Source organism: Engystomops pustulosus, chromosome 7 (genome assembly GCF_040894005.1).
Source record: "Engystomops pustulosus chromosome 7, aEngPut4.maternal, whole genome shotgun sequence".
NCBI lineage: Eukaryota > Metazoa > Chordata > Amphibia > Anura > Leptodactylidae > Engystomops > Engystomops pustulosus.
Genome location: NC_092417.1, coordinates 138,578,580 through 138,605,697, shown reverse-complemented (window position 1 = coordinate 138,605,697; position 27,118 = coordinate 138,578,580). Strand labels below are relative to the sequence as shown.

Genomic DNA, 27,118 nt, shown 5'->3' with positions numbered 1-27,118 from the left:
TGTTTGGACTGGTCAGTGTCTTCTATATAACCTGCATAGTATGAAGAATACTTAGATCCTCAGATTATATAAAAAAGCTGAGCAATATACAGTGCCTTGCGAAAGTGTTTGGCCCCCTTCAACTTTTTTACTTTTTGCCACATTTCAGGCATCAAACATAAATATATAAAATTGTTATTTTTTTGGTGATAAATCATTAACAAGTGTGACACGATTGTGAAGTGGAACTAAATGTATTGGATATTTTAAACTTTTGTAAAAAAAATAATGAACAGTGGGGCATGCAATGTTATTCGGCCCCCTTACTTTCAGTGCAGCAAACTCACTCCAGAAGTTCAGTGAGTATCTCTGAATGACCCAATGTTGTCCTAAATGACTGATTACCCACCTGTATGTAATCAAGTCTCCATATAAATACACCTGCTCTGTGATAGTCTTAGGGTTCTGTTTCAAGTGCAGAGAGCATCATAGAGACAAAGGAATACACCAGGCAGGTCCTTAAAACTGTTGTGGAGAAGTTTAAATCTGAATTTGGATACAAAAAGATTTCACAAACTGTACACATCCCAAACAATCATATTGAAATGGAAGGGGTACCAGACCACTGCAAATCCATTAAGACCCGGCCGTCCCTCTAAGCTTTCATCTCAAACAAGAAGACTAATGACTCAGAGATGCATGCAAGAGGCCGATGATCACTCTGGATGAACTGCAGAGAACTATAGCTGAGGTGGGAGAGTCTGTCCATAGGACAACAATCAGTCGTATAATGCACAAATCTGGCAAGAAGAATGCCATTTCACAAATATATCCATGAAAAGTCTTGTTTAAAGTTTGCCAAAAGTCACCTGGGAAACCCACCAAAGATGTGGAAGAAGGTGCTCTGGTCAGATGAAACCAAGATCAAACTTTTTGGCGCCAATGCCAAACGCTATGTTTGGTGAAAAAAGCAACACAGCTCATCACCCTTAACACACCAGCCCCACTGTCACACTTGGTGGGGGCAGCATCATGATTTGGGCTTTTCTTCAGTAGGGACAGGGAAGATGGAGAAAATTCACGGAAAGGTGGATGAAGCCAAATACAGGACCATTCTGGGAGAAAACCTGTTGGAGTCTGCAAAAGACCTGAGACTGGGACAGAGATTTATCTTCCAACAAGACAATGATCCCAAACATAAAGCAAAATCTACAATGGAAGGTTCAGACAGAAACAAATCCAGGTGTTAGAATGGCCAAGTCAAAGTCCAGATCTTAATCCAATCAAGAATCTGTGGAAAGAGCAGAAAAATGCTGTTCAAGCTCTCCATCCAACATCACTGAGCTTGAGCTGTTTCCAAGGAAGAATGGGCAGGAATTTCAGGTCTCTCTATGTGCAAAACTGATACCCCAAACAACTTCCAGCTGTAATCGCAGCTACTTAGTATTAACCTATGGGTGCCGAATAATATTACACGCCCCACTTTTCAGTTTATTATTTTTTAGAAAAGTTTAACATATCCAATAAATTTCGTTCCACTTCACAAATGTGTCCCACTTATTTCTTCACCAAATAAATTACAATCTATATCTTTATGTTTGAAGCCTGAAAAGTGGCAAAAGGTAGAAAAGTTCAAGGGAGCCGAATACTTTCGCACGGCACTGTGGGTGAAATATTTTTATGAAAATGACTAAAAATATAACTCTTTATTGCCCACAGGATCAAATAACAGCAAATATGTGTCTCTTTCTTTCAGACAGTTTAATAAATCTCAGTTTAATAAATATTTGCTTTTTTTGTATAGATAAAAACGGTCATTATTGGATAGCAAAAAACAGCTGGGGGAAAAAATGGGGAGAAAAAGTAAGTATTATTTAAAAACAATATAAAAAAGAAACTACACTACTCTTATTTGAATGCTCTGTCGCTCCAGTCCGCGCACTGTGTAAACAAACATGGCCGCAGGAACAGTGCTGGATTCAGCTTCCGGCCGGACCCGACAACCATCCGTCTCGCATATACAATGCTGTAAATAGGCACAGGTGAGCATGGCTGACCATGGCCGGCCGGAAGCTGAGTCCAGCAGTACTCCCACAGCCATGTTTGTTTACATGTCGTTCACACCGGAGCAACAGCACCCAGAGGGTGCTGGAAGGTAAGTACATCGTTAAATGGAAGAAGTTTATGTAAAAAAAATAGTGCTGCCGGACTATGAATTTCCTGTCAAACATTACAGAAGTCTTCAACACCGATAAAAACAAAGATGTAAATGCTTTACCAGTAATTAGAACATTGTTACTAATAATTACATTCTCTTCTTTAGGGTTTTTTTAGAATTTTCTTTGGTGAAAACATGTGTGGTATTACCAAGTGGCCTCTAAGTGCTATTGTGACCCAACCAAGTCGCAGAAGAATTCCTTGTCCTGTGTAACATGTTAAGTTAATATCAAATGTCCAGCTAAGTCTATATTCATGCTAACATTTCCATTGTGCTCTTCCATATGATTTAAATACTGAAACTAATGAAACACTTACATGTAGGCCTTCTGCACATGATCACGTGCTGCCTGTGGAAAAGATCCCATAAACAGCACACCTTACATTATACCCAAATATGATGAAGGACTTACCATCTGCTGGACGGACTTCAGAAGCAGCATTGCAACAGTTAGTAAAGTGCCGGGAAGACGGGAAGTCCTTGCATCATATTTAGGACTCCCCTTCTGTAGAAGGTGTGCTGTCCGTAGTTTCAGAGCAACATACTAGCCCATTTCTATGCACAATCATGTACAGGAGGCCTGTAATGAATGGAAGTCTAGCTTATGTCAAGATTCCCCTATTTATGAAATAAACATAAATCAGCACATGCTTCTGCGCTATAAGGTAGCCTTGAGTATTCCTGCATATTACTGGTAACTGCATCATTATTAGTTTCAACAACAGTTTCTTAACGACAGTATGAACCTAGACTTAGTGATACAATGTTCTAACTAATAAAGAGATGCATACAGGCAGTCCCCTACTTAAGAACACCTCACTTACATACGACCCCTAGTTACAAATGGACCTCTGGATTTTGGTAATTTTCTGTACTTTACTCCTAGGCTACAATAAACAGCTGTAACAGTTATCACAGGTGTCTGTAATTAAGCTTTATTGTTTATCCTGGTTCTTATGACAATCCAACATTTTTAAAATCCAATTGTCACAGAGACCAAAAAAATTTTAACTGTGGTTACAATAGTAAAGTATATGGTTCCGACTTGCATACAAACTCAACTTAAGAACAAACCTACAGACCCTTCTTGTACAGATCTTGTATGTAACCCGGGGACTTCCTGTACTTTCTTTCTTTTTGCTAAATATATAATTATGCTTTTACTTGCTTTCTCTACAAATTAATTTAAACATGTCTCTCCAAGATACTGATGTGCATTTCTTGCAAATTAATAAAATGTAAAAATTAACAATCTTTAAGTTGTTTCTTTTAATGTCTATGGTTATTTGCATCACAATCAGTGCAGCAGTAATGCTACTGGACTGTCCCACCAAATCCAGGACAGTAGAAACACATCAGGCAAACACACAACCAAACACCAAAGCACAACAATCAAAAATTGAGCATTGTTTACTTCCTGTAGATCAGTGGTTCTCAACCTTTCTAATGCTGTGACCCGCAATATAGTTCCTCATGACCCCAAACCATGTACCAGAATATAACTACTATAATACTGCCCCCTATGTACAAGAATATAACTACTATAATACTGCCCCCTATGTACAAGAATATAACTACTATAATACTGCCACCTATGTACAAGAATATAACTACTATAATACTGCCCCCTATGTACAAGAATATAACTACTATAATACTGCCCCCTATGTACAGGGATATAACTACTATAATACTGCCTCCTATGTACAAGAATATAACTACTATAATACTGCCCCTATGTACAGGGATATAACTACTATAATACTGCCTCCTATGTACAAGAATATCACTACTATAATACTGCCCCCTATGTACAGGGATATAACTACTATAATACTGCCCCCTATGTACAGGGATATAACTACTATAATACTGCCCCCTTGCTGGGAGGTTGTGTGAGAGTAGAGCTCCTGAAGTCTCCTGATGCCTGGAGACAGCCCAGGGCGGGGCCACCCTGGGTGGGGAGATTCCCCAAGCAAGGCCCAGGCTTCCAGGCCTACACCGGGAGTGAACTCCCAAAAGCTTTCTACTAGGGATGCAAATCCCAATGTTACTAACAGAGAAGTTTGTGGACAGAATGTTGATTTATTAAAGAAGAAACAAGACAAGGAAGTGAGTACAACAGTGAAAGCAGTGAGTCCCATGTCCATCCAGCATGGAGGAGCTCAGGTGATGCAGAGTGTGAGATCAGCAGCAGGTGCACAGCCCCCCACTCCTGCACCCAGGCAGAGGAGAACATCATTGGAAAGACAAACCCTGCAAGAAAATCTGCAGCAGATGGATGTTGTGTCCAGCATGTCCTGTCCGGGCCGCACCAGATCCGCTGTAAAGCCACAGACCAGGCCTGCACAGTGTGCACCAGCCACAGCCACTGCCAGTACAAGCAGCAAGCCTGGGGAGCCAAGGCCAGAGACAGGAGGAGGACTACAGAGACCAGCACGGCAGCTGAAGGAGACCACCCGAGCGCCTGAGCTGCAAATGGCGGAGGAGATCCCGGCACTGGTAAGGAGGATGGGGGAGCTAAGTCACCATAAACAGATGCTGCAGATGCAGATAGACTGTATGTATAACCTGAGGACTGCGCACCCTGAGAGCAGCGCCCTGTACAACAGTAAGCTGCAGGCACTAAGTAAGGAACTTGCTGTGGTGGTGAGGGACATGGACTGTGTTCTGGAGAGGATGGGACCCCTGGCCGAGTCCTATAAGAACAGGGAGCGCTTTGCCCAGCAGAAGCAGAGCTATAACCCTGGACCCCGGGCCCCTGCAGCACAAGCAGAACCCGTCCCCCCAGATGCACCCCAAAAAATGTCAGTGCAAGTACTGAAACCTGCAAGCTTTTCTTTCCAGAAGGGACAGACACAAGAGCAGCCGCAGATCCCCGCAGTAGATAAAAATGCTGTAGTACCACAGGTCCCAGCAGAGACTATGCAGCAGCAGGAGAGCGGACTTCCATCCATGCATCATGGTGATGCGGTGACCCAGGAGAACTTTACTGTTGTGGCAGAGACTGGGGACACTGGTGGACATCTTGATGTGTCTGAGGGGTCGGGGGATTCAGAGTCTATCTGGGAGGTGCAGCCACCAGAGGATAATGTGCAGGGGGATGGGGGGCAGGGGGTACAGGATAATGTGTGTGATTTTCCCCCACTAACATCGAGCCCCCCAGAAGAGTCAGGTCCCTCTAGAGCTGACCCTCCCCCCAATACCCAGAGTGAGACCCGTCAGGAACCTCCCAAAAACGCCTGGAGCCGCGGCGCTCCCTCCTTCACCTCCGGCGCACACTACACAGGGCAGGCGTTTAAGAGGAGGAACGTGGTGCGCTTTAAGATCAGAGGCGCAAAGGAAGATCTCCCAGATAGGAGGTTTGTGGTGCGGGATCTCCTGTGCCGCCAGATGGGGTTCACGCCTGATGATATCCTGGCGGTCATAAACCTTCCAGACAGACAGGGCTATGATGTCAGCTTTAAGCTTATGTCCAGTCTGGATAGGTTTTGGGATAAATTACCCCGGCTTGGGGACAAGGACGGCTGGAATAAGTTTACATTTGTCCCCATATCCAGACCAGGTACTGTGGTAGTTAATATAATATTCTGGAATGAGTCTGTTCCCCCTCAGGATATTATAGTGTGGCTCAGGCGCCATTGTGATCTGCTGTCTGACCTCACTAAGAACAGGGACACTGACGGTATCTGGACTGGAGGGTGGAAGGTGCTGGTAAAACTGCGCCAATATAACAATATCACCCTGCACCTCCCCAACTCCTTCTTTATAGGGAGAGAGAAAGGTGTCTGTTTCTACCCAGGGCAGCCACGGAAGTGCTTTAGGTGCGGTAGGATTGGTCACGTGGCCAAAATTTGTACTGTGGTAAAATGTAACCTGTGTGGGGAGGTCGGCCATCTCAGTGCCACCTGTGAGAAGGTCAAGTGTAATCTATGCGGTGAGATGGGCCACCCACACAAGGATTGCCCAGAAGCCTGGCACAACATCGCCAGGGACTTCTCAGATGATGAGATGGTGCAGGAGGCAGACGCCTTAGAGGAGGAGGCCTTGGTGTCGGGGCAAATTCTGACCAGGCGGGAGGTACAGCAGGGCTCAGGTGAGACAGTACCGGCACCGCAGCAGTCAGACAGCGCTCAGGGGAGTGTGGAGGTTGTAACCCAGGAGAAGCCTCAGGCAGCCACCTCTGTAACATCTGCTGAATATGAGGAGGTGAAAAAGAATAAAAGGAAGAAAAAAGACAAATCCTCCCGAAAGCCTGAGGAGTACAGTGCGGAGCCTAAGACCAGGAGAAAGTCCATTGGTGATAACGGGGTCATGGTCCTTTCCAACCGGTTTGATGCTCTGTCAGAGTCAGATGGGGATTATGAACGAGAGCTGGAACGTATTGATAATGAGTGTGAGGTGGACATAGGGGACCCCCCAACTAAAAAGAAGCCCCCTCCTGAAGATACCGCTGTAGAGTCAGACATGGAGATAGGTGGAAGACAGGGGGACACTGACTCTGACTCATGATGATGGGGGTTACTGCTCTGCTTTTTCTCATTGTGATGGCTGGGTTCTCTCTAAAAGTTGCTTCTAGCAACGTCAACAGCATTAAAGTAAGAAGGACCAGACACGCAGTATATGACCACCTGAGATATCTGGACGCTGATGTTATCTTCCTGCAGGAGACCCGTCTGACCACCTTAGGGCATCTCCGTGAGGCTGAGCGTGAGTGGCGGTCTGGTCCTTCTTACTGGTCACTGGCTGTGGAGCCGTACGCCGGGGTCGCCATACTATTTAACACCACAGACGTGACGGTGCACAGGCTGACGGAGGTCGCTATGGGGAGGTGCCTGGTGCTAGAGGTGACCATCCATGGTAGGCGGCTCCGGCTGATCAACATCTATGGCCCACAGACAGTGACAGAGAGAATCCAGCTGTTCAATGAGGTGCGGCAGTATCTATTTACCTCTATCCCTGTAGTATTGGCGGGCGACTTTAATGTTACCATGACATCAGGTGACAGGTCCTCGGGCAGAGCAGTGGTCAGAGACTCCAAAGTCCTAAAGAGCATTATATCACAGGCCAATCTGTGTGATGTGTTCACCCTGGATGGTAGGACACCTAAATACACCTACTCCTGTGCTGACAGACATAGCAGGATTGATATGGCTTTTGTCAGTCCCTCAGAGAATCTAAGTGGGATGAGCGAGAGAGTCGTCCCATATTCTGATCATCTGGCCTTATTGTTTTCCATGGGAGCCTCTAACCGCTCTGATATTGGTCGGGGGTTATGGAGGCTCAATTCTAGCATCCTGGATGATATCTATGTCCAGAATTGTATCCACTCCCTTTTTCAGGACCAGCTCCAGAGACAGGACTTTTATGACAACATATCTGACTGGTGGGAGAACATCAAGGAGGAGATCCGGTCCCTCTTAAAGAGACTGTCAGTGAAGAAGGGTAAGAGTAAGTACAGCCAGTATCTCAAGCTGCGGAGAGAATTGGAGTCACTGTATTCGGCGGGAGGGGGGGACAAACAAAAGATTGACCGACTGAAGTCTGAGATAAAGCAGTATCAGTACAGCCGCTACACGTCTCTGGTGATCGAGAGAGATTACGGAAAACTGGGAGTTCCCGACCCCTATGAAAATTGCCGGGAACGTGTGGCCAAGAAATCGATCACAGGTCTCACTGACTCCCAGGGAGTTTTGCAGGAATCTCGGGAGGGTATCCTGGGGGTGGTGAGATCGTACTATGCTGAATTATTTCAGAAGAAGGTTTTGGATAAAGAGAAAATGGCTCAATTCTTGGAGGCAACTCCAGGCCCTGACACTAGAGATTTGGATTTTTCTCCTTTGACAGCAGGAATAACAGAGGAGGAGGTTAAAGAGGCCATTGATAAGTTACATCTGAAGAAGGCACCAGGTCCTGATGGTATAACATGTGAATTCTATAAGAAGTTCAGAGACCTCTTAGCCCCGATCCTTGTGGATGTATTTACTAATTGTCTAGAAAATCACCTGATGCCTCCATCCATGAGAGTGTCCTCCCTTATTCTGCTGTCCAAAGGTAAAGAGCCTAGCGACATCAAGAACTGGAGGCCGATCGCCCTCTTGAATGTCGACAGGAAGATTTTGGCAAAAGTTCTGTTTTCTAGGTTAGTCTGTATGTCCCCGGCACTGTTGGCAGGCTCTCAGTACGGCACAGTAAGAGGGCGGAACATCTCTGGAGCAGTCATCTCGATAAGGGAGATGTTTGAGAGATGTAAAGCTCTGAGGTGTGGGAGATATGTTGTAGGTCTGGACCAGGCTAAAGCCTTTGACAGGGTTGATCACGATTATCTATGGGCCACTTTGTCAAAGTACGGTATTCCGGGACAATTTATAGATTGGCTGAGAACTTTGTATAGAGAGGCGAGGAGCTTTCCTCTGATCAATGGTTGGCAGGGGGACACTTTTGAAGTAGAGGCAGGGGTACGACAGGGCTGCCCCCTGAGTCCGCTGCTGTATGTGTTTGCCATAGACTTGTTTCTGCGATCACTGCAGCGGTGTGATTTTCAGGGGGTGCCGGTCCCCCAGTGCTTGCCTTTGAAGGTAGTCGCCTACGCGGATGATGTGACTGTGGTGATATCTGAACCTCGTGAGGTGGAGATGTTGTCTGCAGCCATCAGAAGCTACTCAGAGGCCTCCGGGTCTCTGGTCAACCTTGAGAAGAGTCAGGCTTTCTGGACATTGGATGATGCTCCTGGCTTTGATCTGCCACAATTCGCCAAGGCCTCCACCCATATTAAGATCCTTGGGGTTAAATTTGGGAGGGAAGATAATGCCAAACTAAATTGGGAAGAGAAGTTGGATACCGGAAATACAAAGGTTCAGCGATGGAAGAACTGGAGGCTGACCTATAGAGAAAGGGTTACTCTGATGAAGACTTACCTGGTCCCTGTCTTCCTGTACGTCTCTGTCGTCTTTCCTTGGCCAGAATCTTTCTCCGCTAGGCTCTTTAGCCTGTTCTTCCAGCTTTTATGGGGGAACAGGTTGAACCCAGTAAAAAGAGGGATCACCTACCTGCAGAGGAGAGAGGGTGGGCTGGATATGTTAAATCCAAGGGTCTTTTTTGACTCCATGTTTCTGAAAGTTAATTTTGGTTGCCTGGACTCAAACAATGGTCTCCTGTGGGTAAGTAGTGTCAGGGACTGGATATTGCCTTTTGCAGAGTCTTGGGTGCGAGGCGGCAGTCTCAAGAGGGGCCGATGGACTCCTGGCTTCCTCCCCCAGTATCTGGAGTATGGTCTTAGGTGTTTGAAAAAGTGGAGGATAGACAAGACATTTTTAGAGAGTAAGACCAGAAGGGACCTCTATATGAGTGTCTGTAGGACCTTCTATACTGTTCAGCCAGCTCTGAGGGACTGCACAAGGGCCACCCTGCAGGAAAGCCTGAGGTTCCTTAATGGACCGAGGCTTCCAGCCAAATTCTTTGACATCGCCTGGTTGTCTCTGCATGGGAAGCTTTTTGTCAGAGGAAATTTAAAATTCCTGAGTCTCTCTGACCGTATGTGTCCCTTAGGATGTAACCAAGAGGAGACTATGGAGCACTTTACCACCGAGTGCCAGGGAGGGAGGCAGATATGGCAGGAAGTGTCCCGCAGGCTGAATATACCACGTCTACAGTCTCTCAGATACCCAGATATCATCTATGGGGTAGCACCACACATAACGGACATTGACCGGGGGACCATGTACCTCATTATCACCACCATAAAGTATTACCACTGGCACATCAGGACCCGAGTCTCCATCCACAGCGAGACCTTCCAGCACATGACCGCAGTCACACTGATCATGTCTGAGCTCAGGTGGATCCGATCCATAGAGATTGGGAAAAGTGATGGGAATAGAAAGTTATGGAGGAACATAAGTCTATACTGATGCATCATGTAATTCTGTTTATTTATGATTTTTTTTTTTTTTTTTTTCTCCCCTTAAACCAGTGATGGACATTTAAGTTATTAGAAATGGAATTTTGATGTATGATGTCTTGTAAATTCTGATAAGTATGTAAAATGTATTTTGTTTGTTTTTTACTAATAAAAATTGCCCCCTATGTACAAGAATATAACTACTATAATACTGCCTCCTATGTAGAAGAATATAACTACTATAATACTGCCCCTATGTACAGGGATATAACTACTATAATACTGCCTCCTATGTACAAGAATATCACTACTATAATACTGCCCCCAATGTACAAGAATATAACTACTATAATACTGCCCCCTATGTACAAGAATATAACTACTATAATACTGCCCCCTATGTACAAGAATATAACTACTATAATACTGCCTCCTATGTACAAGAATATAACTACTATAATACTGCCCCCTATGTAGAAGAGTATAACTAATATGATACTGCCCCCTATGTACATGGATATAACTACTATAATACTGCCTCCTATGTACAAGAATATAACTACTATAATACTGCCCCTATGTACAGGGATATAACTACTATAATACTGCCTCCTATGTACAAGAACATCACTACTATAATACTGCCCCCTATGTACAAGAATATAACTACTATAATACTGCCTCCTATGTACAAGAATATCACTACTATAATACTGCCCCCTATGTACAAGAATATAACTACTATAATACTGCCTCCTATGTACAAGAATATAACTACTATAATACTGCCCCCTATGTACAAGAGTATAACTAATATAATACTGCCCCCTATGTACAGGGATATAACTACTATAATACTGCCTCCTACGTACAAGAATATAACTACTATAATACTGCCCCTATGTACAGGGATATAACTACTATAATACTGCCTCCTATGTACAAGAACATCACTACTATAATACTGCCCCCTATGTACAAGAATATAACTACTATAATACTGCCTCCTATGTACAAGAATATAACTACTATAATACTGCCCCCTATGTACAAGAGTATAACTAATATAATACTGCCCCCTATGTACAGGGATATAACTACTATAATACCGCCCCCTATGTACAAGAATATAACTACTATAATACTGCCCCTATGTGCAAGAATGTAACTACTATAATATTGCCCCTACATACAAGAATATATCAACTATAATACTGCCTCCTATGTACAGGAATATAACTACCATAATACTGCCACCTATGTACATGAATATAACTGCTATAATACTGCCCCCTATGTACAAGAATATCACTACTATAATACTGCCCCCAATGTACAAGAATATAACTACTATAATACTGCCCCCTATGTACAAGAATATAACTACTATAATACTGCCCCCTATGTACAAGAATATAACTACTATAATACTGCCTCCTATGTACAAGAATATAACTACTATAATACTGCCCCCTATGTAGAAGAGTATAACTAATATGATACTGCCCCCTATGTACATGGATATAACTACTATAATACTGCCTCCTATGTACAAGAATATAACTACTATAATACTGCCCCCTATGTAAAAGAATATAACTACTCTAATACTGCCTCCTATGTACAGGAATATAACTACCATAATACTGCCACCTATGTAGAAGAATATAACTACTATAATACTGCCCCACATGTATGCTACCCCTCCTCACACACCTCCTAGACAGCACAAATCATCATCCTGTGTTAACCCCTGCATGCCCCCTGGTGAAGTATACTGCTGCTATTGGCTGTTCACATCGACCAGCCAATAGCAGCAATGGTGGACAAGGGGGGGCAGCCGCCATCTTGCCCCGATCACCGTGCAGACACGGTGATCAGTAATAGCCGCGATATGCACTTTTCCGAAACTATCAATTCAGACCAGCCGAGATCAGATGAATAGAAATGACCCTATCTTGTCACACAGAAGAGTGTTCATATGTGTACAGTATATATGTATATATGTGTATATATGTCTATATGTTGCTGCAGAATACCAAGAACACATTACTGATGAATATAGATATTTATGGATTGGTTGTTACTTTTTGAGCTGCTTATGACCTGTGGTCAGTGAAATCTACACAGGATGTCCAGGTAAAGCTTTTACAGGAAGAGGTGCTTACGTCTTTACACTGAGAAATGAGATGAATATACATGAGACTTGCTAAAAATTGTTCACACCATTTACCACTCATGTTTCCTGGAACACAGGAACACAAAAGTAACACCACCCTTAGTGAACACAGAAATTTTATTAAGTATTTGTATACTTGTATGTATTACATCTGCTTCTTGATCTTTTAATTCCCTATTTAGTTTTAGAAATAGATACAATACTACACATTTGTTCTGTAACACCATTCACAAAAACATTCAGACCATAAAAACCTTAAAAAATGACGGAAATAAAACTGAACTAAGCAAAAATAAGCAATTCTCTTATGCACTCTAATTAGTTATTTACATTGTGTGTAGCAGCTAGCAGAGGTTTTACCTTTCCCCCTATGCTAATCTCCAATTGCCTTGCTTCCTGGTAATCATGAGAAACCATATAAAACATTTAGAGACGACAGGAGGCTTGTTAGGAGGAACTGTAGGACCTTTGGTGATCTCACAAGCTTGTGACTCATGACATGCTTCAGGTTGTTCAATTACAAACAAGTGGTCCTGCATCATTTGAAAGTCCTTAGTGTATCGGCAAGAGACCTTCAGTGATGTCATAAGCAAGTGACTCATCACATGCTTAAGACCGGCCAATTACAAACATGCTGTCCTGTTTTGGCTTTACTGCCCTGAGTGGATGTCACAACCTAGAAGTGCCCAACCTTCAGGATTAGCCAAATCTGATTTAATAAGAAATAATGTTAAATATACCAGCTATATCTCAGGCTAGGAAGAAGCCAGCAGCATGATGCGGGTATCGTTGTCAAAGGCTCTCTCCAGCTGTGCTAAAACTATTTTTTGCCAGTAAATTTACAGTTACACTTTAATTTTGAGGATCATTCTTCATTAAATGGATCTTTTTGACTTGCATTCTCATATAAGATTAGCAGAATTCTTGAGCAGTCAATTTGCAACCACAACATCTGGTTACAATTTATAAAGAATTATGGATCAAGACAGTGATAAAGAGCCTCCATAACGGCAGTGCCAGTGGTAAATCCATTTATTGGGCTGTAGCAATTAATGAATAGGGGGCACTATACTGTTTAAAAATTAGACCGGGGGTTCTTTTTTTATATTAATATAGGGGCAATGTGTGGAGTCTTCCTCGGTTCGTACTGTTAGACCAAGGAGACTATAACCTGAGGCTGAGTTCCTGCCAGCACATAAAGATACTCTGTTATGATTTCTCCATGCCAGCCAAAGTCTACTTTACCTGCTTTACATTCTGTGCGATCTTGGCTTACGTTTTGTGAATATCCCTTTGTAACTCCAATTCTGTACTTTATTGTTATCTCCGTTTTGACCTGGATTGTCGCCCTTTCGGGCTCACTGTCCTGTCTTGTCTGTCTGTCTCGACCCGACCCCCTCCATTACACAAGTTGTTTAAATTAATAAAGTTGGAGGGGGTATATAGAAATGCCTTAATATGTTTATGCACTGTTTATAAATGAATTAGGTTGGGATCTCTGCATGTTAAACATGAGATAAACATGGTTTGGAGGGGGATTGAACAATTGAACAGAGTCTCTAGTGCCCTGTTATCCACCCTTAGCCTGGAATCAAGATGATATATCATTAGGTTCCTTATGATATAATTTAGACCACAATTAATGTAGCTCCAGATCCTGTATAATCACAGGTTTTTGAAGATGACATCCCAGCTGGTCTCATAAATATACTATACATCTGGAGAATACTAGTGCAAAGCCTGACCATGAAAGGCAACACATGCAGTTGCAGGATGTCTTGTACATATCGCTGAGCTATAAGTATCCTTTGCATCACTAGGGGTGCCTAACTGTCTTATGCCATAGCTCCCAAAATCATCACACAAGTAATTAACTCCGGACGAGGCTTTAAAGAAAATTTACCATTTGCTTTTAAGCATTATGAACAAACATACCTTGATAATGTAGTAGCTACACAGATGCAGAAACATATCTTGTTTAATCCCTTAACCGAGTGGTTTTGCTAACAAAACAATTATAAAATTATGATAATGAGGTTCTTTGGATGCTCGGCGCTCCATCCTAACTATACACTGCTTCAGAGAATGATGTAATCACTATGTTGTCCCTGACAGGCAGGAGTAATAAATCGCTGCACCATCCCCCAGCTGCTGTGTAAAAGTCATCCAGCTCAGGTTGATTCCTGTCTGGACGCTTCAGGAAGCTCTGTGTAATGTGCTTATTCATTGCAGCCAGTCTCCACCCAGCTTTCGCAAGGCCCTTCTATACAGGCAGTCCCCTACTTAAGAACACACGACTTACAGATGACTCTTAGTTACAAATGGACCTGTGAATTTTGATCATTTACTGTACTTTGGAGTACAAAGGTGTCTGTAATTAAGATTTATTGTTAATCCCGATTCTGATGACAACCCAAAATTTGTAATATCCAATAGTTATATAGACCCAAAAAAATTTGCCTGGAGCTACAATTATAAAGTATACAGTTCCGACTTACATACAAATTGAGCTTAAGAGCAAATCTGCAGAACCTATCTTGTACGTAACCTGCGGACCACCTGTATTTAGTTTTTTTTTAGCAAAACCAGTTAGATCAGGGATTAAACAAGATATGTTTCTGCATCAGTGTAGCAACAGCATTTTCAAAGTAAGTTTGGTTAACAATGCATAAAAACAAATGGTAGAGTATTTAACTTGTCCACATTTATGTGACTTCATCTTGCAATAAATAACATGCTAAAACCTGCCTCTTATCAGTTATGGCTCCTTGCAAATGACTTTATTTACGTGATGGGTTTGTATAACAATGAACCATGAACAAAAAGATGTGTTTTAACAACCAAAAAGTTCCAAAAATGAACAATCTTTATTGTAACAAGTATATCAACAGAAAAAGACCAGACAAAAGTTATTAAAAGCACCAAAAAAGTGTAACAATATACAAATTCACTAGGTGTTTGTTAATATATATATATATGTATATATATTATATGTATATATATTATATATACATGCAATAAAATTGTAATCACAGGTTAGTACCATGAATACAAACAAATCAATGCCCTCGTCACACAACCAATAAAATGAACTATCCTGTATATTATAAACCTGTATATAGGCAGAGAGCTGAGCGAGGTACCAAACACCTTATGCAGCCAGGGGGTACAAGTGTCAGCCCCACACGGTCCATCACTCACGGTGTCTTCATCAGGGAAAAGAGGGTTTGTATAACAAAATATCTAAAAGTCTTGATGAGAAGATGCTTGTGGTTGTTTTATTGCTGTCACTAATGAGATCAGTAAGTCCTGAGCTGAACCCGTCCTGCTTTGGTTGGAAAGGATACTTGTTTACCTACAGAATGAAAATAGACATAAATATACTGTATTATTCACTCAATTTCTAATATATAACTAAAGTTTAATTGTCATAAAGACAATTTCTGGCAGGAATAAAAAGTGACACATTTCTGTAAATTAAAATGTTTATTTTCTAAATTTAGGAAATCATTTAGCACATGCATAGGGTGGGCATTATAAGACCTCAAAGCTATACATGTCCTATGTGCACAAAACCAAAGAGATATACCAAAGAGATATACATTGTTGAAGGAAATCTACCACTCAGAAAATACTCACCTACACTCCTCTTCATCTTGATCCTGGCAATGGTCTTCGCTGATCTTGACACGCAGGAATCACCTACAAAATAGACTTATAAAAAGCAGCGCAGAGGATGGGGACACAATGTCCGGCGCTCAGTGCTGCTACTTATTTACGCCTTTCAGCACCTCCCTCTCTCAAGCTGGGAGGGGGAAATGACGTCACATGAAAGGAGTGAATTCACGCCTCCAGCGTGATAGATGTGTCCCTCTCTCATGTTGGAGGGGAAGTGACGTCTTGTAGGGGGCATGAATAATTAATCTGGTGATCCCGGCCTGTCAAGATTAGCCAAGACCACCGCTGAGATCAAGACAAAAAGGAGAATGTTTTTTTACTTTTTCTAACTGGTAGATTCCCTTTAAAAATGTGATTTTTAAATACAGATCTGAACTACCAACTGTAACTTTAAGAGTTGATATCTCTATCTCTGTTTCACCTAGAAACACAATTGTTTCTAGGAGCTATGGTTCAGGAGATATGATACCATTTAAAGTGACCCACCCTCCAGCCTGTTAGCTGAAGCCAGAAGGCATAAAAACCTACAGAAGAGACCTTGCAAGAGTACATGCATCATCTGCCAATGTCTTTGAACCTGGAAAATTGTAAGTTATTGACACTGTACATATGTATAATATATTTTGGTACATTTTAAATGGAAAAAAATTACAAAAAATGATATTTTTTAAAACTTTTAGTTATTTGTCTGCTTATTCTATGAAAAAAAAATTATTATTATTCTATCAATTTAAAATCTCAAATGTCATAAAAAAACTACAGCAAGTAAAAATTGTTGATATGTAAAGCAGTTCCAAAGATATCAAAAAGCAGACCAATGACCCAATGCATTACAGAAACCTTCAAAATGATTTAGGGAATTTTCTGGGCTGTATTTATGGAAGCTTATAATGTCGAGTCTGTCGTAAGTTCCTTAGTTTTGATTTCAAAGATAATGCTCTACTATTCCTATTGTCAAAACAGTTAAAACCTATAAAAGAGAATTCCAATGCCTATGTGAATAATGCTAGAAGGATGGAAATCCGGGGCCATTACAACTATGTAAAACTAGATCACACGGAAAGATCCCTATGCTTTTTAAGATAGAAGATAGTGGGGCACATTTACTTACCCGCCCAGAGTTGTTCACCAAGAGTGCATTGCCTGGCGATAATGCACTGAGCAGCGAATCACTAAGATTGTGCGCCCGATATCCTGCATGTGTCGCTTCCCCACTCTGGTCCGCCGGAGTTTACTTTCTTCTTCCTGGTGCATGTAAGTGCACTGTCTTGCAACACAATTTGAATGTTAAATCCCGCGCTCAGTCCGAATCAGTTGGAACTTCCGTTGGCCCGCAGACCCCCCCCCCTCAATTTCTTGCGCATGAAAGCCAGCGCCGTTGCGCCAAAATCCGATCGCATGCTACACAATTCCCTGCTAAATACCTCTCACTGCCGTGCAATCCATGAAAATGTCAAAAAAAAGTGCGACCGCAGACTCTTTAGTAGATAAGCCCCAGTGTGTGTTTGCATAACAGTTGTCAAGACACATAGAGGGTTATTTATCATTGCTTTTGTCTGGCTTCTTTGACATTAAAAAATCTCAAAATAGTCACTATAGGCCACATTTATTAAACTGTCTGCGCCAGTTTTCTGTCTGACTTAGCGCTGAAAAGAACATGCAAACTGTTTGCACATGTATTTACGAAGTGTCTGCTACATTTTTCTGCACAAAAAAGGGCGTCAAGTGACGTTTCGGACTGTGAACCACATTTATTACGACTCGACTTAATTGTGGCACATACCCATTAAATTGAGTGCACCAGAAAAAAAATGGTGCACTCAGTTTTAACCACAATTGGCGCATGCAGGGTGCAACTGATCGTAGAAGGCTGTGCACCAGTATTCAATAATGTGGCGCACTCTGCACATTAGTGAGGCAAACTATTGTCCCTCCATTGAGTTCTTTTGCAACTTTTCACTGCTAAAAAGTTGCACAGGGCTATTTCTGCCACTTTGCTATCCTGGCAGAAACATCGAACTACTGCTAGTGAAAAGTCAGATTCATGATTTGCTGGTGTAGGTGCTGGAACTTATTATGCATTTTGCAACTTTTTGAAGAAAACATTCCAGACAGCAAGCATAAGAACATTTATTATAGGGCCAAAGCCAATTTAATGGATCTAGCAGATAGTGGAGCTCCAAAAACAGACAGAGAGCAGTCAGAAGAAGCCAGCCTAATGATAAATAACCCCCATAATTCCCCCATAAGTGTGCAGGAAAAAAAAAAAACACACATGGCAACTTACCCATATATAGTGGTATACATGGTGTTAAATCATCAAATGCAAGAACCAGAGCATACTGCTGGGAGTCTGAAGTCACCTTCACCTGTGTAACGTCCTTGGTGAAAGTGAAATTAATGTTGTTGCCAAGATAACATACTCCTGTAACGTGCAATGCTGTGACATCATCAGTAAAAATAGGATCAAACTTCAAGTACTTCTCTAGGATCCTAAAAGAGACAAAGAATAAATCAAGCTGGGATGCAGATTTCTTCCAACACTATCTGGACCAAAGGGACCAATGTGCCCTTCAGTTCCTGAAGATGACACCTCACTTTAATACCCATGTGTCATGAAAAGGAAATATGGACTTGAGAACATTTATCTATCATTCTATCCTACCGTATTTTTCGGACTATAAGGCGCACCGGATTATAAGGCGCACCTGATTATAAGGATGAATGACCAGCAGGTGGCAGACCTGTGCACAGTTCAAGGCAACTGTTGTCTGTATGTACGGTTCATATATAATGCGCACTGGACTATAAGGCGCACCTTTGATTTCTGAGAAAATCAAAGGATTTTTTGTGCGCCTTATAGTTCGAAAAATACGGTACTCTAAAAGCAAAAACTCTGCAAAGTGTGTACATGAGAAATAAACATCACAGGAATTAACATTTTCAAACAGTTTTCATCTATAGAGTTGGTCTCAAAATCTGCAAAGCACTTACAGCTGGTGGGAGGAGCAGGGCCGGTTTTAGACAAAGTGGTGCCCCAAAATAAAACTATTTTATGAAGAGTCACAGTCAGTAAGAGGCCCTGCACAATAATAACAACATGTTGTAGCTACAAACAGTAGTATGGTAATGCAATCTGTAATATGGGGCTGTAGGAGGAGGTAGACAGATGATAGTTAGATTGATTATAGAAGGTAAATATGATAAGATTTAAAAAAAATGATATAGATTTATAGATAGATAATGTATTTATAGATGCATAAATATAAAGGAGATTATTTATAGACCAAGGGGTATTAAAAGAGCAATACATCCTCTGCCCTCAATAATCCACATGCAGTAGGCCCCATTATAACATTATGCACATTTTTCCACTCCCTAACGCCAGCCCCGGGGAGGAGACATTGCTCCTCTCCCCCTGCATAGAGCTCCTATATTATCTGACACCTTGGTGAGCTGTTGCTTACAAAACGGAATTCAGATGAATGTTGAGGGTACAGTCACATATGGCGTTTCTTAACGCACTGCAACATCTGAAGAGAGATTTTCCTGATTAAATTGATGTTAACATTTGCTTTTACAAAATGTAACCCTTAACGCGATGTGTGAGTTTTGTAAATCTCTCTTCAGTTGTTGCATTGCATGTTAAAAGGCATCCGATAAACGCCACATGTGACTGCACCATTAGAGTGAAAATCAGGTCAGGGTGATAAAAGTTGCTCTGATAAGATAAATATATGTCTATTTAAAGTAAATCGACAAGTGTTTCTGAGCATGGCCAGAGCCCAGAGGTGCCGCCCCCCAAAGGACATGTGCTTCATTTAGATAAAGTAAAAAGTACATTTTTACCAAAAGTACAGGAGCAGAGCTCCTAATAAAGTAATAGCTGTATTCACCTGCTTTTCTCCATGCAATCTGCCATTTCCAGAGTAATCCATCATACTTTTGGATAATTAAACATCATTATTATTATTATTTAAAAGAACAACATCAAAGAACTTCCAGTACAGATGTGAATCCAGCCTTAAAGGGGTTGTCCCATTATTAGAAAAAATTAGCAGAAGGGTTGGGGAGGGCTTTTTTAAAAAAATAAAGTTTTACTCCTCTTCCGGTGCCCCCGTTGTACCGTGCCAGGGTCTCCCAGAAGTCTCTCTGTTTGTTTACAGGGGTAAGGCACCTCCGCTCCGACTGGTTCTGTGCACCTGGCACGCCCACCTTATGTCCCGGCAGTGTAGCAGGTGCTAGCCATTTGCCTATTCACGTATTTCTTTCTGCCTACCTTAGCCCTGCACTCTGGCTGCCAGGATGAATCCCTACAGTGTAACAGGAGGTAACAGGACAATCTCCCAGGTAAGCAAAGGGGAAGGGCTTGGCCATGCAGTAGTAACAGGAAGGCAGAAGCTGTTGTCCATGACTGCTCTCCTGTCTACAGTATTCTCTAACATTTCCACACACAGCGCACCTTCCACCTGAAGCTAAATATACAAACACACACAACTTCTCCCCACCTGTAGCCCCAACCGCATGGGATGTAAAGCAGCCTAAGCACATGAAACTGCACTTGGAACTGCTGTGGATCCATAAGCTTGCTCTGCACAACACTCCCTTCTATCTGTAGGCTTTGATGCTACAGTCAGGTCAGTGAAGAGAAAGGGGGAGGGTAAGTATAGGAGAATGATACACAGAATGAAATGTTCCTGTGTGTACATTGTCTCTCCATCCTCCAGCATATCAGCAGCTGCTTTCATATCGTTCTCTGTACTCCACCCTCTCCCACCCCATCTGCTGAACGGCCTGACTGATTCATCTTCTGTATGTTCAGTACATAGTGCAGTGATTCAGTGATATGTAATGTCAGCTCTGTATCTTTCCTCTGCACTTTGCTCTTCAGAAGATCTCTGTACAGCAGAAATTCAGAGTAGAGGCTCCACCCTAAGTCCCTGTGTCCTGATTGGCTGGGTTGCTTGTGCTGGTGCATGGGGGGAGAGCTTTGTATTTTGGGAAGTGAGGGAAGTTGCTCTGGCCTCAGATCCTGTAGCAGACACCCAGGAAAGTGCCAAAGAAACATAGTAATCCTGGGCTTTTGGTACGTTTCTTTTGCCATAGCAATCATTTTAACAACCACGTATAATAAGATCTTTCCAATTCATCACGTCAATCAGATAAATACAGTACAGACCTAAATCCAGTATAACCGAACATAACAGCTTGTAAAAATCCTCCCATGCCTGTGAGAAAATTAACAGCTCCAGAACCATCAGCATTTTCAGTCCATATCTAAAAGAGTAAAGAGGTCTATGTCATCCACTATACAAACTATAATAACATATATACATTTACTGTATATGCATATAAACAGTATACATTTTAAATTTATGTACAGAAGTTTATTAATGTACATTCAAAATATTCTAAACTAATATATAGAGGTGGTGGTGAATCACTCCTTACCCATTCCCTTTTCTAGATGCTTTTAGTAATCATTGTAATAAGCCTAAAAAGAGTTAATGACATAAAAATATTTTTGGCACACCGAGCACTGTGCTTTTTTACTTTTTACATTTAGCTTAGTAAATGCTGCCCACTTCTGCAGCTTTCAAAGCAGGCAAAGACACAGGTACACATACATGCAGAGATATGCCTAATGGAAGAGATTTCTTGAAAAGTAGCCAACCCCTTTAATCCTTGTAACAATGGCAACCCAGTACCAATAATAATAATAATCTTTATTGATATAGCTCCATCAGGTTCTGTAGAGCTTTACAGATTGCAGGGAAGAAATACAAATAAAATAAGACATTAAAGAGTAACAACAATTGTCACAACAATAGGATTGAGGGCCCTACTCGCAAGATTTTACAGGCTGGATGGGGGGGGGGGTGAAAAAAGAGGTATAAGAGCTTGTTTAATGGTCCAGCCAGGTCCATTCCAGGGAATGGAATAAAAATTGTTTAATAAAAATAAATCAATGCTGCTTGAACCAGCCATCAGCCGCCCTCTTATATACAAAGTCCATAGGACTGCAGAGACGCATTTTCCGGATAACAGACAGGGGGAGTATCCGGAACTGGTTAATAAAGAGTAAAGTTGCATGCAGTCAGCGGGTGTGATAGGGTAGGGCATTCCGGAGAAATAGTGCAGCTCTGCAGAAGTCCTGGGGACGTGCATGGGAAGTTCAAATTAAGGAATTGGATAATCTAAGATCACTGGCAGATCGAAGAGAACGGTTTGGACGACAGACTGAGATGAGAGAGGAGAGGTAGGGGGGTGCAGAGTTATTAAGAGCTTTGTGGATGAGGGTTATTAATTTAAACGGCACTTGGAAGGAGACTGGCAGCCAGTGCAGTGATTGGCACAAACTGGAGGCATCTGTGTAGTGTTTGGCCTGAAACACAAGCCTGGCTGCTGCATTGAGAACAGATTAGAGAGGAGAGAGTTTAGTGAGTGGAAGACCGATTAGTGGGGAGTTAGAGTAGTCTAGTCGAGCGTGAATCAGAGCAACAATTAGTGTTTTAGAGGTTTCAGTTTTGAGAAATGGGCGGATTCTAAAGATGTTCTAAGGGGCATCCAGCAAGAGTGAGCAAGAGATTGAATATACGGTGCAAAGGAGAGGTCAGAGTTAGAGAGAGGATATAAGATTAGTGAAATAGAACAGTTTGGCCAGATGGAGGGCGGTATTATAAGTTCTAAGCATGAATTTGAAGTGCAGAAAGTCTGCAGATGTGCGCAATTTTCTCCACAGATGTTTGGCACTCTTGGAGCACTGCCTGAAGAAGACGGGTTTGGGGCGTGTGCCAAGGATGCCGAAGACTATGTTGAAATTTACGGACCTCATCCAGGGCACTTTTAAGGTTGTGATTACAATGGTTAGTAGCCAGGTTAGGACTGGAGAGAGAGGAGATGGGGGGCAGTGATAACTGCAAAGTTTCGGTGAGACGATGAGTATCAAAGACACATGGGTTGCGGTAAGTGATCTAGGTGGGCAGTTTCTGTAAAGGAGACCAACTATTAACAGTAAAAGAGAGGAGTTTATGGTCTGAAAGTGGAAAGGTAGTATTAGTGAAGTCTGAGACTGAGGAGGGTTGAGCAAAGACTAGGTCTAGGATGTTCCCCTCCTGGTGAGTAGGAGAATCAGAGAGTTGTGAAAGTCCTAGAAAGGAAGTTAGTGATAAAAATTGAAAGGCCAAAGGGGAGGTGGGGGCGTTAATAGGAATATTAAAGTCTCCCATGATAAGCGCTGGAATATCACAGGTAGAAAATCAGGAAGTCAAGAAGCAAAGTGGTCGAGAAACTGTTAGGGCAAGCAAGGAGGACGATAAATTACAGTCACACAAAGGAGAATGGGCAGAATATCCTGAAGGTGTGGACCTCAAAAGAAGGGAAGATGAGAGAGCGTACAGGAGGTATGACCTGAAAGGTGCACCGTGGGGCGAGGAGTATGCTTACCCCTCCTCCCTGCCTATTAACAGGTCTAGATGAGTGAGAAAATTGCAAGCCACTAAAACACAGAGCAGCAGGAGATGCAGTGTTGTGTGCCAAAAAATTAGTCTGGAGTTACACTTACAAAATATAACATTTCTCACCTTACATAAAACTAAACCTAAGAACAAACAGGGGGACATTCATCAGAGTTTATATGACAAAAAACAAGCACAGAAGCCCAGATACAATCACAATTACGAACCAGCAGTAATTGTGAATATTTTCTCCTTCAGGCCATCTCCGTGCCAAATGGGCATGGCGAAGGTGTAAAGGCTGGCAGCAGAGTGGATCAGCGAGGGGCTTTCCTGCCAAAGGTCTGCGCACTACCAAGACCATGTGAACGTTCACCTTGAATGTTAACAAGCCTAGGCTCTTGATGTATTCGGCGCCGCCGGAGCTGCTATCGTGCAGAGTATGATAAATCTCCCCCCACAGAACATATCTTGTACATAACCCATGGACCACATGTACAAATAAACAATGGTACTACCTTAAATGGATCTGTTATATTTGCAAAACACTTCTTCAACTCTTGTTGTGCCAATTTGGTTTCTTTCAACTCCATATAGCCAATTGAAAACATGCTCTGCAAAAAAGAATATATTAACATTATACATATTGAAGGGATATTCAAGGAATAAGCACAATTCATTTACAAATTGGACCTTAAAATATAAGCTAATATGTAATTAGTTGTGAAAACTTTGTTTCCCTTAGCAGAAAAATGCTGAGGACATACACTAATGACACTGTGCGGAGCAGACACGTAACAGAAGACACCACATCACATGTGCTACACTTGTCTGGGCAGGTCATGTGATCATCACTAGTTTGGCTGTAGTTGGTTGGTTGCAGTGCATCCAGTATGGCTGGTGTTGTGGTGAGATGTCATCTCACTGGGGCAATGTGCAATGATGGCAGTTACACATCACGGTAACAGAGCAGGACAGTCTGTTACATTATCACTGGGAGCAGAACATAAGAGGGAAGAGGAGTTACTGAGAACTAAAGGATCATGGGACTTGTAGTTTCCAATGGCAGCCATCTTGGTGATAATTCCGCCTACTTTAGAAAGCCAATAACATTTTGTGAATCATAAAATTAAATTTAAGCTCAATTTTGTGACTAATTACATTGAGTTTTGTTATATTCATTTATATATAACATTATGGGTTTTTGTACCAGACGTTAATATTCCCAGAATACCCCTTACCAATACGTAATGTATTGAACCTGCATGAGCAGGGAAGTGACAGATTCATGATTTCTGGCGCACGATCTAAGTTAATTGCTGCACGCAGCATTATACAAGGACAATGCACTGTTAGTGAAGTAAATGTGCCCCAAAGTGTGTCACACAACAGCCTAGATTGTAAAAATAAATATCAAATGTTATTAACACCTTGCCGACCGAGGACGAACTATATCGTCCTCGCGCGGCAAGGGGTGTATGGAGAGAGCTCACGAGCTGAGCTCTCTCCATACACAGCGGGTAATGGCTGTATGATACAGCCAACACCCGCATGTCACTGCGGTACCTAACTTACAGTTAAATGGCGGCCGCCATCTTGGATTCCCAATCGCCGCCCCCCTGGAACGTCATCGGAGGGCGGCGATCGGTTGCTATGGCAGCCTAGAGTCTCATTGAGACTCGTAGGCTTGCCAGGTGCAATGATTTCTAATAGCCACCAGAGGGCAGGCTATTAAAAATCATTGCAAAATAGCTATATACGGCAATACAGTAATATTGCAGTATATAGTATTAGCAATCGGACCCTGCAGGGTTAAATTACCCTGGAGGATCTAAAATAATGGTAAAAAATTTTTTTAATTAAATTTAAATTAAAAAATGCGTTTTTTCATCATTTTCACTGCATTCTGAATTTTTTTCCCGCTTCCCAGTATACGGCATGGAATAATAAATACCTATGAAGTTCAATTTGTTACGCAGAAAATAAGCCCAAACAGAGCTCTTTACATGGAAATATAAAAAAGTTACAGATTTTTGAAGGTGGGGAGTGAAAAAAGGGCCATGTCCCTAAGGGGTTAAAGGGATTTGCCCATGAAAGAAAGTTCTCAAATTTTAATCCTCTAGCTATGTTTACACAATAAAGTTCCTTTTAACCTCCTTACTTATAATGTATCGTTTATACTTATCGAAGCGTATAAACCGAGTTTTTCAGCACAAAAAATGTGCTGAAAAACCCTAACTAGGCTTATACTCAAAGTAAAAAAGTTTCAAAAACTGGCAGCACTCCGGATTGGTGTCAAAAAGGTGACGGGGTGTCTTTTATTCCATGTTGGGCTTATACTCATTTATCAAGGGTTTTCAGGCACTTTTTCAACTAGACCGACAAAGTGGCATGATCTATGGAAAGGGGGCGTGACTTTGTGCCAAAAAGTTTATGCAGCAAAATACCGTATATACTCGTGTATAAGCCAAGTTTTTCAGCACAAAAAATGTGCTGAAAAACGTCCCCTCGGCTTATACACGAGTCTATAACAAAAAAAAAATTACCCACTTAAAAAAAAATAAACTTAAATACTCACCCTCCGATGTCAGCGCGGCTCCCCGATGTCGGCGCGACTTACCGATGTCCCCGATGTCAGCGCGTCCCGTCTTCTTTCTTCTCCGCGGCTCTTCTTCTTTCTTCTATCTTCCGTCATGGACGCGGCCATGTCTTCTTAGTGGCCACGCATACTATGACGTCAGCAGCGGCCGCGTCATAGTATGCGCCTGCTAGAAGAAGAGATGGCCGCGTCCATGCCGGAAGAGAGAAGAGGAGCCGCGGAGAAGAAAGAAGACGGGACGCACTGACATCGGGGACATCGGTTAAGTTGCGCCGACATCGGGGAGCCGCCCTCACATCGGAGGGTGAGTATATAAGTTTATTTTTTCAAGGGCCGTGGGGGCAGGCTGGCTGTATACTACTAGGGGCTGCTGTATACTACTGTGGGCTCCTGTATAGTACTGTGGGCTGCTGTATACTACTGTGGGCTGCTGTATACTACTGTGGGCTGCTGTATACTACTAGGGGCTCCTGTATACTACTGTGGGCTCCTGTATACTACTGTGGGCTCCTGTATACTACTGTGGGCTCCTGTATACTACTGTGGGCTGCTGTATACTACTGTGGGCTGCTGTATACTACTAGGGGCTGCTGTATACTACATGGGGGCTGGCAGGCTGTATACTACTGGGGGCTGGCAGGCTGTATACTACTGGGGGCTGGCAGGCTGTATACTACTGGGGGCTGGCAGGCTGTATACTATTGGGGGCTGGCAGGCTGTATACTACTGGGGGGGTTTGACCAATGCATTTCCCACCCTCGGCTTATACCCGAGTCAGTAGTTTTTCCCAGTTTTTGGTGGTAAAATTAGGGGTCTCGGCTTATACTCTGGTCGGCTTATACTCGAGTATATACGGTAATACTAATTCGTCATAATTTTGGCACAGCTTTCTGGCTTAACCTAAACCAACTAAAAGGAGGTGCTGATTTTTTATCCAGCATCAGACACAATCATAAATCGAGCACAGATAAGACTCTTTAATATTTCCCTATGTTATTTCCAAAGTATAGGACATGACTAATGCTCATATCTATGTCTTTAATTGTGACATTGTAACGAAACAGATACCTGCACTAACCAAAAGAGAAAGATGTGTTTGTAGATAGTATAG

General features: G+C 42.3%; 2 protein-coding genes and 1 long non-coding RNA gene across 6 annotated transcripts in view; 2 read left to right on the top strand and 1 right to left on the bottom strand.

The window, feature by feature from the left end:
- The window catches only part of CTSW (cathepsin W), a 75,898-nt gene extending 72,496 nt beyond the window's left edge, over positions 1-3,402 (top strand). For all 3 annotated transcript variants that reach the window (XM_072117982.1, XM_072117981.1, XM_072117980.1), the window contains 2 exons: positions 1,784-1,842; positions 2,303-3,402. In XM_072117982.1, the coding sequence (XP_071974083.1) occupies positions 1,784-1,842; positions 2,303-2,410 (167 nt within the window). In that variant the 3' untranslated portion in view covers positions 2,411-3,402. The remainder of the gene's footprint in view (positions 1-1,783; positions 1,843-2,302) is intronic.
- Positions 3,403-15,158: 11,756 nt separating this feature from the next.
- The window catches only part of PGGHG (protein-glucosylgalactosylhydroxylysine glucosidase), a 42,279-nt gene continuing 30,319 nt past the window's right edge, over positions 15,159-27,118 (bottom strand). For both annotated transcript variants that reach the window (XM_072117978.1, XM_072117977.1), the window contains exons 11-14: positions 23,927-24,022; positions 21,134-21,231; positions 18,242-18,447; positions 15,159-15,631 (exon numbers count right to left, since the gene is read on the bottom strand). In XM_072117978.1, coding sequence (XP_071974079.1) covers positions 15,576-15,631; positions 18,242-18,447; positions 21,134-21,231; positions 23,927-24,022 — 456 coding nt within the window. In that variant the 3' untranslated portion in view covers positions 15,159-15,575. The remainder of the gene's footprint in view (positions 15,632-18,241; positions 18,448-21,133; positions 21,232-23,926; positions 24,023-27,118) is intronic.
- Positions 20,127-23,936, top strand: LOC140070913 (uncharacterized). Its single transcript, XR_011849011.1, has 2 exons — positions 20,127-20,304; positions 23,670-23,936. It is a non-coding gene; the product is annotated as an uncharacterized lncRNA (long non-coding RNA).